This window comes from Aegilops tauschii, chromosome 2 (genome assembly GCF_002575655.3).
Source record: "Aegilops tauschii subsp. strangulata cultivar AL8/78 chromosome 2, Aet v6.0, whole genome shotgun sequence".
NCBI classification, from domain to species: Eukaryota; Viridiplantae; Streptophyta; class Magnoliopsida; order Poales; family Poaceae; genus Aegilops; species Aegilops tauschii.
This window is the reverse complement of record NC_053036.3, coordinates 73,266,587-73,278,402: the sequence shown is the minus strand read 5'-3', so window position 1 is coordinate 73,278,402 and position 11,816 is coordinate 73,266,587. Positions and strand designations below refer to the sequence as shown.

At 44.7% G+C, this 11,816-nt stretch overlaps 2 protein-coding genes across 2 annotated transcripts; both read right to left on the bottom strand.

The window, feature by feature from the left end:
* Positions 1-1,187: 1,187 nt before the first annotated feature.
* LOC109778271 (uncharacterized) lies at positions 1,188-3,989 on the bottom strand. The gene is made up of 4 exons (XM_020336812.4): positions 3,769-3,989; positions 2,784-2,944; positions 2,072-2,205; positions 1,188-1,572 (listed from the first exon to the last, which is right to left on the bottom strand). Exons 1-4 carry the CDS (start codon positions 3,870-3,872, stop codon positions 1,516-1,518), a joined length of 456 nt encoding a protein of 151 aa, XP_020192401.1. The 5' UTR covers positions 3,873-3,989; the 3' UTR covers positions 1,188-1,515.
* A 566-nt stretch (positions 3,990-4,555) lies between these two features.
* Positions 4,556-10,996, bottom strand: LOC109778272 (potassium transporter 7). The gene is made up of 9 exons (XM_020336813.4): positions 10,494-10,996; positions 9,415-9,652; positions 8,808-9,053; positions 8,648-8,701; positions 7,131-7,391; positions 6,990-7,042; positions 6,774-6,888; positions 6,429-6,683; positions 4,556-5,891 (listed from the first exon to the last, which is right to left on the bottom strand). The coding sequence occupies exons 1-9, from the start codon at positions 10,527-10,529 to the stop codon at positions 4,813-4,815; spliced, it is 2,337 nt and encodes a 778-aa protein (XP_020192402.1). The 5' UTR covers positions 10,530-10,996; the 3' UTR covers positions 4,556-4,812.
* Positions 10,997-11,816: the final 820 nt, after the last annotated feature.

Below are 11,816 nucleotides of genomic sequence, written 5' to 3'. Positions count from 1 at the left end.
CAAGGCTATTGGAGATGAACAAAGCTCGCGGCTTCCCAGGTATGCTTGGCTCAATAGATTGCATGCATTGGAGTTGGAAAATTTGTCCAAAGGCATGGCATGGGCAATTCCAAAGTGACAAACATTTGTGAAGCCGTTGAAAAAACCGAAAGGTAAGAAAAATCTTGATTTCCACAATGCTCAGGCGGCGGCTAGAAAAGATGTGGAGAGAGCTTTTGGAATTTTGCAAGCCCAATTTGCTATTGTGAGAGGACCGACTAGATTTTGGGATCAAAAGATGCTTTGGTACATCATGCATGCTTGTGTGATCATGCACAACATGATCATCGAGAATGAGCGTGGCCAAGATATAGACTACTCTCAGTATGAGCTCTTGGGACACCCCGTGCGAGTGCGACGGAGGGCTGAAAGGGTGGCCCGTTTTGTTGCCTCCTATCATACCATCCGACGTCCCCGTCAGCGCATGATGATCTTCAGAAGGATCTCATTGAGGAGTGGTGGGCTTGGAATGGGCGACGATTTGTGGTTTGATGTTGTATTGTTGAACTATTTATTGTGTTATTGAACTATTTGTTGTATTGAACGATAAACTATTTGTTTGAGTTGTAATAACGAAATTGAACTATTTATTATTGATTTGTTTTGTTTGTGTTTGATCTTTTTGCTTGTGTTTGCAATGCATATGTTGTTTGTGTGAGAGTCGCGCGCGCTGCATTTTAGCGCGGCTGCTGGAGCCAACGTTGCCCGCCGCGCCAAACCAGGCGATGGGCGCGCGGCAAAGTAGTTTTTAGGGCGCGGCACGTTGAGCAGCTGTTGGAGATGCTCTAAAATCAATTGCAGGGGAAAATGGAGCATTTTTGGCCCATCATCAACTAGGGACATAGCATACAGGCGTATACTAGCACAGGCTATACCTATATAGACAGACATGTTGACTCCTCTGGAAAATAACAAGCCTGACAGATTCATCGGGCCAGCAGGCCATGCCAATCACTGGAACCCAGGAAAAGACGCATCGACCAGGCATTCTATCGAGGAAGGGCCCGGACAAAGCTTCCAATCCATCATCGTCCATGTGATCTGAAGAATATCCAGTAAAAAACGAAAAAGGGCACAGCGGCATTGCATTTCTCAGTTCCCACAACACCTCCTCAAGCAACCCAAAAAAACCAACTCAAGCACATCAGTGGCGAGCTGCATCATCTCTGCTGCATCATCACAAACTCAGAACAGCATTCGGCAACAGTAATAAAGTGCAGAATACATAAAACTTTCCAAGCAATTCTGATGGTATAGGGACCGTTAGACCAGAACCAACTACATTCAGTTTTGCACTCTGGGGTTCATAAATGTTCTTTTGTTCACTGTGACGGGTCACCTTGATGCCTGATGCCACTGCTAGGTTTACACTTTACAGTGCTGATTGAGGTTCAGATGAAACCAAGAGATCTAAGAAGTGCAAAAGTGTGGACGGCTGCCTTCTTTTAACTCCATGGTCCCATGGACATTCAAGAGTCATAGCGATAACTTCTTTTTCTTCTTTGATGTATTGTGGAGCTTATCTTTAGCGGCCTGCATGAGGAAATCATCCATCAGAGGCATAGGAAGGCTGACGACTCGAGAAAACACAATATAAGATACTGTTAAGAGGAAACCATGAACATCATGAATGACTGTTCCATATAGGTGGTAGTTGCCAGGCGGTGAAGTAAAATTCCAGTAACAGAATTATCAGTTTTCACATCGATAAGGAACCGTTTCATATGGCACCATCCAATGGGCAACATTGCAAGGAGACACTGTGGACTATAAATATCAGGCTCATACGGTCAACAGAGGTGACAGTGCCCAGAATCTATATTATGTATATCAAGTAGTTCTGGCAATGATAACTGCATAACGGCTTTAGTTTCCAAAACCCATTTTATGAATGAGCATTGTTGAAGGCATTTCAGTTCATCACATTATCTAGTGTCTACCCAATGATTTCCTATTTTCCTTTAGAAAAGGACAAACAGAATACCAAAACAGCCACTGCATTATATTATGTTTCAGTCAAAAATAGTATTACCTTTGTTTTTCTCTTTTTCTTTTTCTTTTTCTTCTTTTCCTGTCTCTGCTCCCCGTCATCTTGATTGGAAACCTCAGAGGAATCCTCAAATGATGGAACATGCCGTACTACTCTCCCAGAAGTTGAGGCCTCACCTACATTAGCAGGACAGTGTAGGTCGAATTTGGTCAGGTCTGGAAGGGATGTAGGTCAAAATAGGTTTTGAGGGGATGTGGCCAACTGGTCATGTACGTCAAATTTGCTAGTGCAATATATAAAGAGTAAAGTTGAGAACATCAGCAATGCAAAAAACAGTGGCAGAGCTCAACCACATCCTCAGAGCAGTCCAGAAATCAGGCAAAGCTTTACCATTAATTTTAAATCAACCAATATCAGGAAAATAAGATCTAGTCTTAAAGTTATCGTTAGTGATTCAGGTGTTTCTTGCTCGATCTATAACTGGAGACTGCATGGTCCTAAAACAAATGGCATCCACTCTTTCAAACTTCGGTGTCATGTTCTGTGGCAAAAATCACAAGAGATGTGGGCAAGACTTGGAAACAAAAGGCCTAAAATAAAATTTATTCATGCTCCTATTTCAATATTGCGCTTAGAAGTAGCAAATGGCAGCTAAAATTGATGCATAAACTCTTATCATGATATAACTCATCCCATACATGCATTTCAAGGGTTAGACATATGAATATAGGATAGGTGGAATGACAATCCATACCCTTGCTTGCCTTTATGGTTTCCTTTGCATTTTTCACAGCCAAATTTACAAGATCAGGATTTAGAGAGTCCAAGCCATCAGGTTGCTGTAGTTTTCTCTCGAGGAATTTCGCTAAAGCAGCAGCCTTATTTGTAGTCAGTGGTCCTCCAGGATGGGCCATCCTATTTGAAAGGAGATGAAACAGTCATATCCGTAACCAAAGAAAAGTACTCATGCAAATTCTATGTTCTTTAGCAAGCCCATATAAACATCACAAGGAATTAACTCTGCTGGTTATTTGTGCATGAGACTAACCATATCATACCAAAGTAAAACCCTGCTTTATGTTCCATGAGATACCCATCGAGGAGCATGAATGTTCTATTTTTTTATATACAAAACTATGACTATACGGACGCAAGTATGCATAGAAGAAATAACCCCAACTTAATCCAAAATCAGATACATCAGCAACCACTCATGAGGGCCACAAAATGTAAAGCATCCCAGTGATTTGAAATTTTGAATCACGCAGTCCACTCGCTCATTCTTCGGTTCATGTGCAAGCAGCAGACACACCACGAAAAAAAAAACGAGTGTTGAAAGCAATCTAAATCCGATTCATTTTTCTTATCTAGCACTGCAAACCTCACAAATTTAATCAGCAGCACTGCAAGCAACAGAAGTAAGCAGCGAGAAACTACTTGAAATCAGCTTATCGGAAGGCTTCAATCACACAACCTGATTTCAACTACACGCACTCCGCTTCAGAGGAAGCAATCAACGAGCAAAATGACGAAGCCCTAATCCACAGCCCCAGAAAAGTCCTTGAGCTTTTGACCAATTCCCCCACCGAACCGAATTAAGCAGAAACCCACGCTTGAAACGAGCCCCAACCCCGCCCACTACAACGGCGAAACCAAACGACGTGCGTGGACCGTCAGACCGCGAGCTACATTTAGTGCATCTGGAGGCGGCAGGCGCTAGTGAAGGCGCGACGCGGTACCTCGGGTTGGGGCGGGAGGACGGCGGTGGCGCCGGGAGGGGCGCGAACTTGCTCCCCCGCAGCGCTTTGCGCTCGTCGTCGGTCAGGTCGCCGCCCGCCGCCATGCCGCCGCCGCCGCCGCGCGCTGGGCCGAGGAGGAGGAAGGGGAAGGCGGCTCGTCTGTTCGGGTTTGGTTGGTTGGTTTCTTGGGGTTGGATCGGACCAGATCGTCTGTCCCTCTATGCCGCGTGGGCCCGTGCGCACCGGTTTGGGGTTCGGTCGGGCCAGGTCTGCAGCCTGACCGACCGTGCAATTGAGTCAAAAGTGTCTCTGTATGGCAGATGGGGCCGTATGTACAAATGTGAATCCTTCCGAGGCTCAAAAGCGGTCAAAAAGGAGACATGCTGAAGGAAAGTGTCCTTTTTCCAAGCAAGAGTTCAGTGCTGCCAAGCAAAATCATGCTAAGTAATGCTGCATCAGAAATATTTTCGAACTTCACTCCTACAGTACCATTTATGCTATGTTTATTTGAGGGAAAATTCATGCTATGTTATGCTGCATTAGAAATATCTGCAGATTTAGTTCAGCTGCATTCCAAACTTACTGCATGATACAGTATGCTCCTGCTATCGGTTCTTCATCTCAAGTTGAGACCAGATCGGCGCTTGCTCAAATAGTAGGTGGAAGCTGTGACCGTCAAAGTTTCTACCGCATTCGTAAGCTCATAGGAAAGATCACAAGACACAAGATATGGTGATGTATACTGCATACCATCTGTTGTTCATCTCAAGCTGATAACACACCGTGCTTGCTCAAATACGTGGTAATTGAAGTTACTGACAGGCACAAGCAAAGAATGTTCGAACTTTCTAGTTGTTGATCGCAGTAATGATGTTACCTATCATGAACTGAAAATCTGAAACATGGTGTATTTACATGTTCACCGAAGCCCCGGAATTCAGAACGGTGGCAGCTAGCTGGTTCAGCCGGCCACCGCCCATCTTTACATCGCCTGAAAGCTCGGTGACACTGACAGGCATCCAAAAGACCAGACGAAAAATTACACTAGACGTAGTAGATCATGCCGACCTCGATGAGGCTGATGTGGGGTATATGTAGCGTCACCGACGGGCCCCTGCAGTTCTTCCGGAGGAACGAGTAGGCGTAGTCGATGGCGAACGACTTCAGGAAGTTGGAGTTCTTCCTCGCCTTGACGTAGGAGTGGCCGATGATGTACGCCACGCCAGCCTCCTTGGCCTCCAGTAGGTCCGACAGCTCGTCCCGCACCTGCGGGTTGATCTGCTCCTCCTCAGCGACCTGGAAGCGGACCCGGCGGCGGCTCAGGCCGCCCGACTCCTGCTCGTAGATGGACTGCAGGCTCTGGAGGGTCTCCGACTTGCTGCTCCTGGTCAGGGACGTGCCTTCATTGGAGTCTCTCATGATCAGCCCGGTTCCGGTTGCGTCGGTGGTGTGTATGACTGCCATTCTTCCCTCGTTCGATGACTCATAGCTTCCAGAAGAGGCGGCTTCCTCGGCTTCCATTTGGATGAACTTTGCGATGCTCATCACCAGGTGGTTCTCGAAGTTCTCATCGTCTTTCTGCACATCCTTATAACCATATCTCACAATGCACCGGTACATCCGGTACTGCCTGGGGCCGATGCGCCCAATGAGGTACCGCTCATCAACTGGAACATAAGGCACTGGCACGGACTTCACGCAGACAAAGACCAAAATCTGGTGAAATGCAGGCAGGTTGGTGACGAAATGAGAGAAGATGGCAGGCACCCCGGTCACTAGCTCTGTGTAGATGAGGCCGATTCCAGGCACACGCACAATTCCAAGGCTCGGGCCAAGTGTAAGGATCCATTTCATTGAGACCTTGTTTTGGAGATCAAACAGGTACTTTCGCCGTGTACCATAGTGCCACACGTACATGATGAACATGAACACGAAAGCAAGCGCAATCGGAGTCCATCCTCCCTGAGGAACCTTTATGAATGATGCAGACAGATACGCGCCCTCAATTGACCCGAAGAATACGAGGAACGACAAGGCAAGCAGGATATTCTTTTTCCACACAAATATGATGACCAGTGCCATCAGCCATGTCGTAACAAACATCACAGTGATGCACGCAAGACCTAAGATCATGCACAGGATGGGAGCAAAAGTTAGTCCAGGCATACCAAGCATAAAAAAATCATGAAAAAAAGGGCAGGCTAGATACAGTCTCATGACAAAACAAGGAAAGATGCTAGTGACCAGCTAACTATACACACCTCCCAAGATATGAACATCAACTTACCCCCTCCTACCCAAGATAGACTATTCACCTCTAAAGGATACGAACATCACACTTAGCCTATACAAGAAAAGTAGCAGCTGGTTGGCTGAATTTGCCACATCAATGAGATACGCACAGTACATAATTTAGACAATTATAAATTCTTAGCATAGAATTAAAATTCATAGCTATATTTTGGTTGAATCAAGAACAGTGCAATTGAATGTGCATCACAGAAATGAATTGTCAACATAAGATGGTGAACTATGTTGCACAGAAAATAGCAGGTTCTGAATAAAATGAAGTATATGAGGAACCATCAGATTCAAGAGCAAAACCCAAGTGTACCATAGGATCTGCATAGTTTATGCATTATTGAAGTGGTCGAACTTACCGTAAGCATTTCCTATAATGTTTATGTCACGGAAGCCAACTGTCACAGCTAAACAAAGGACCATCAGGATCCAATTTATCTCAGGTATGTAAATCTGGCCATAGATCCACCTTGATGTATGCACAACTTTCACCCGTGGAAAGCATCCCAAAGAAAGGCACTGCTTGACAATAGAGAAGGTTGCAGATATAATTGATTGGCTGCCTACAATTGCAGCAAGAGATGCCAGGACAAACATGGGCCAAAACACAGTACCTGCAAAAGTGATGTGATATGATTTAATACTATTTTCAGCAACATGTGAAGTGAGAATTCTCAGGCATGCTTTGGGCTTCTGAAACTTACGTGGAATTGATAGGTAAAAACTGTCATGTACATCAGACATGTTCTTGGAAAGAAACGCAGCCTGCCCCATGTATTGCAGAACAAGACAGGGATATATGACACCAACAAAAGCCAGCTAAAAAAGGTGAAGAGTTGTAGTCAGTCAGCATGATATATATTTTTTGTCAGTCTAGCCTTAAAATATAGGTCACAACTCATATATGAAGTTCTCCATACCCTGATGGATGCAGCAGTGAAGTGGCCAAGATCGGCAAACATAGCTTCAGTGCCTGCATGTATCACAAATATTCATAAGACAAACTCTTCACTACAAATAATGGATAATCATAGCTAGATAGCACATCCATTTGAATTCACCTGTCACGGCAAGAAGTACTCCTCCTAGAGAAATCCAACCGTCTCTTCCTGTTATCTTGAAGAACTTCACAATATAATGCGGGGAAAGAGCAAGACATACTCTGGGATTCCAGTGGATGATATTATAGAGACCAATGACACCAATGCTCAAGAGCCAAAGTACAACAATGGGGGCAAACACGAATGCCACCCTATGAGTACCTCGGTGTTGTAGCGCAAAGAGGCCAACAAGCACAACACATGCAATGAGTACTACCCAACCTGTAAAAGAACAAGTTAGTCAATATAATGAGAGCCATTTACTAAAGGAAACTACAAGTAATGCAGATATGTTCCTCAAGGAAGAAATCAACGGCAACAGCAATATCTTTGATGCAAAAAAAGAACCATGTACTCTTTCAAGATATACAGGTTACGAAGTCATAAAGGCAGCTCATTAAATTCTACACCAGATCATCATGCAAACAGGGGTGCCTTGAAATTTATCTAATTTTCAGTCACATCATCCCCCATACTACTAATATAATTCAAACAAATAATTAGGTGTTCCGATTCTTTCAAATTTCAATGTTCCATCTGTTACCTATCAATTTTGTCGAATTCATGCAACCGATTCTTTCCAATTTCAGTGTTCCATCTGTTTCCTATCAACTTTGTCGAACTCACGCAAATAAGCACACGAAGAAAATCTTAAAGTACACTAAGTAATACTCCCTCCGTCCCAAAATAAGTGACTCGACTTTGTACTAACTTTGTACTAAAGCTAGTACAAAGTTGAGTCACTTATTTTGGGACGGAGGGAGTAGATTTCATTATCACAAAATGGGACGATTATTTTCCTCAACTAAAGATGAAGACGAGAAAACCTTTGATTACTTGCAGGTAATTTGAGCTACAGCACCAATTTTACAGTTCCACGCATGACAGATAGATAACTAAACATTGAAATGCATTGGATTTTAGCATATAGATTAAGAACAACGAAGATTAATATTATATCAGATAGCTTGACTGGCACTTGCAAAATAGGAAAACCTCTACATAGAATTTGACCATACTAATCAAGGGAAGTCTGGAGATGCTTGTGTTGTCTAATTCCATTCTAACATATGGAAGTTCACTTACCCACTCTAAAAGTTTGAAGTAAAACTAGATGAAATGCCTTCTTAAGAGGGTTTTTTTAATAAATATGTAACGATTATAGCATATTACTATCACAGGAACGGGTTGCTCAATATCTACTCCCTCCGGTCCTTTTTAGTCCGCATGTAAGGTTTATATGAAGTCAAAATATCTCAACCTTGATCAAACTTATAGAAAAAAAATATCAACATTCACAATGCCGAACTAATATTGTTAGATTCATTATGAAATGTAGTTTCATAGTATATATATTCGATATTGTGGATGTTGATATTTTTAATATAAATATGATCAACAAATCTAATACGCGGAGTAAAAAGGACCGGAGGGAGTATTATGCGGTTGGGGGAAAATAAAGAAGAAGCTAGACATACCATTTCCTAATCCACCTGTGCCTCGGTCTTGTAATCCAGACAAGGCTGCCAAAACTGCAACAAGCACAGCATGAGATGTGACAACTGACAACAGCGAAAGTATGTGTCCATAATTAAAGAAAGAAAAAAAAGCAAAGAAACAAGGACATGTTGTGCATACCAGAGATGGTGGGTGTAAGGACGCCATCACCTATCACCATGCATGCTCCAAACAGAACAAAAAGAAGCAAACATGTCCGCAGCTTCTTGTGCTTCTCTAGAAACCTTTTGAATGGTGAGGACATAGCAGTCCGATCAACCCCAGGCTGATAATATGTTGACAGCTCTTCATCTGCCGCTTGCTGGTTTGGAAGCAGGCTCATCTTTGCATGCCTGCAGAGTAGTGAATACAAAGCAAATGTCCCACCTGGATAACACATTTACTTTATTCAGTAACCACATGCAGTGAAAAAAAAGTAGCTAAACAAAACAACTACTCCTAGATAGCTCAGGTCACCACTCTACTGTAAAAGAGAAGGAACACAAGTTCATCCTTTGGAGAAAGAACAAATACTTGAAGACAATAACGTCTGTTGGAGTTATGCTAACAGTCTTATTACAGAACTTCACCTTTTCTATATTCCTGTCCGCCTAGCAGAATTTATGTGTGCTCTACTAAGCTAGGCTAAAACTTCCAAAAGATTCAATGAACCAAACTTAGAACACAGGAGCATATGCGCTGCAATTAGGAAACCAGTAAAACAAACTAGTACAATGAGATCACTCACCCTCGCCATTATCGTCAGCACCCAAGACAATTATGACGTACTTTAGCAACGGAATGAGTGTCAAGGTCCAAAATATCAGTGAAAGCAATCCAAAGACGGTCGCCTCATCACTGTACTTGTCCAGTCCAGACAGTGCGCTTTTGAAGACATACAGAGGCGACGTACTCAGGTCTCCATACACCACACCAAAGCTCTGAAACGCTAGTAGGGAAAGAGCTTTGTGATATTTCCACTGGCCCTGCAAAACAACAACCATCAGCACAGCAAGACTACGAACAATGACCACAAGAAACTGGTTGTTGACTTGGTGAATGTCTCTACTAAACTACTCCCTCCGTTCACAAATATAAGATGTTTTAGATATTTCAATATGGACTACATACGGACTGAAACTAGTGAACAAACACACTAAAATGCGTCTATAAATACATCCGAATCAGAAAAAAGCTAGAACATCTTAAAATAGTGGAGAGAGGGAGTAGTACACAACACAAACGGCCAATGCAATTGCAATGGTATGTCTATTTCTGGCGACGTTGGCCAAAATTGGATAAACCAGCAGCTGATGAAACAGCTTTTGTTGTATCAAAGAATTTCTAATGCAGTCTACACCTCTACGGTGATTTGGAATTCAGAAACTGAAGCTGTATCAACAGAGAACTCTATGATGAGGATGCGCATGCCTGTAATAAGAAGGTGAAAACAAAGAGGTCGATTCATGGTCAGCCTGACTACTCCCTGAGCATCGAGCAAGCACCAACGAAACAGTTGACCCGATTCGATCGCATGGTACGGATGAACCCAATGTTCTACTGTAGAACCAAGCAAAATTGAACTTGTAACAAAACAACTACCCAGCCAATTATATACCCAGAATAATCGCACAGCCGCACCGCATCATCCCGCATCCGGCGGTAATTTTCTCACCCCCGCTCCGAAGAAGCGAGATCGAAATCTCGCCGCCACCATCAAGTAAAACCCGAACACGGCCGCCTTCCAAATCACCCCTCATCATAATCCGAACTCCCGACGCGGCATGGGGACGGGTGGAGCGGAGTAGCGGAGCGGTTAGTAGTTACCTGCGGCGCGGCGGCGGCGCCGATCTCCTCGTCCATTGGGGGCACCCGCCCGCCACTGGAATCTCGCGGCGGCGGCTACTCGAAGCAGCAGCAGCGGCAGCTGGGGAAGCTGATGCTAGCTCCCCCTGGGCTAGCGCGGCCAGGCGGGAGGGCCTGGGAGAGCGACGGGGGTGGGGGTGGGGTGGGGTGGGAGGAGGAGAGAAGCTTCCCTTCCCCTCGTCTGGTTTTGTAGGCGGACGACGACGAGAGAGGCGGAGAGCTATCGACCGGGGGAGGGGCGAGCCGCGAGCCGAGAGCGCTTGGGCCTGAGCCTGATGCCTGCCTGCTCACGTCGCCGTCTCGAGGACGACGCGTAGGAGCAGCGTGGGCGGGCGGCGGCGCCGTGGGGTTCGCGGGGCGGGTGGGTCCGTCAGGGGAGGCGGGCTGGCGTGTGGGTCAGTGGATGCGGGCTCGCACGTGCGGCGGGCGTGCACGGCGGGTGGAAGGGGATTGGGATGGGATCTACTGCTGCGGGTGCGCCGGGCCGGGCCAGTTTGCGCGCGTGTGGTGTGGTGTGGTGCGGTCGCTGTTATTATTCCGTGGGCGATTTACTCGTGTGTTTTTCTCGACGGAAAAAAAACGTGCGCCTGCAATTTCTGAAACAAGAATGGCCGTTCGGTTTCTTGTAAGAGAAGAGAACGCCGTGGACAGCACGCACATGCGCACAAACGTGCTCACGCGGAGTTTGTTTGTTTTTCGAGAGCGCCACGCGGAGTTTGTTGAAAAGTGAAACGGAAATCAAGTTACAGCAGTACTCCCTCCGTTTCTAAATATAAGTCTTTGAAAAGATTCTACTATGAACAACATACGGATGTATGTAAATGCATTTTAGAGTGTGGATTCATTCATTTTGCTCTGTATGTAGTCCATAGTGAAATCTCTACAAAGACTTATATTTAGGAACGGAGGGAGTATGTTGAAATTGGAGTCAACTCAGCTCCATGTAATTTTGCGGAAGCAAATATACTATACTTCTTTTTGGCTCAAGAAACAAATATTACTATCACTTCTGCATTCATAAGGTGAGTGTATGTGCGTATGTACAAGCGTCTGCGTCTGTATTGTGTTAAAAAAAATACTACTGACACAAGGTTACTATAGAGGTCGATCAATAGGTCAAACTGTTTATAATCATCCGAGCAACGCTCACGTATTTTAATTTGCTTTTGTTTCTCTGCTCGACTAATAGCTGTTTGTCTTGCCCGCAAAATAAAAATAGCTGTTTGTCTGTTCGGCTGTTTGTCCTTTGATGAAAAGTTTGCCAATGTCATGCGTAGATCGAGC

Coding starts and splice junctions, on each gene's coding strand:
- LOC109778272 (XM_020336813.4), bottom strand. CDS start 10,529: ATGGACGAGGAGATCGGCGCCGCCGCCGCGCCGCAG. Junction 9,054..9,414: donor TGCTGACGATAATGGCGAGG/GTGAGTGATCTC, acceptor TGTGTTATCCAG/GTGGGACATTTGCTTTGTAT. Junction 7,043..7,130: donor AGTACTTCTTGCCGTGACAG/GTGAATTCAAAT, acceptor TGATACATGCAG/GCACTGAAGCTATGTTTGCC.
- LOC109778271 (XM_020336812.4), bottom strand. CDS start 3,872: ATGGCGGCGGGCGGCGACCTGACCGACGACGAGCGCAAAGCGCTGCGG. Junction 2,206..2,783: donor AACCATAAAGGCAAGCAAGG/GTATGGATTGTC, acceptor CTGCTAATGTAG/GTGAGGCCTCAACTTCTGGG. Junction 1,573..2,071: donor AGAAAAAGAGAAAAACAAAG/GTAATACTATTT, acceptor TTCCTCATGCAG/GCCGCTAAAGATAAGCTCCA.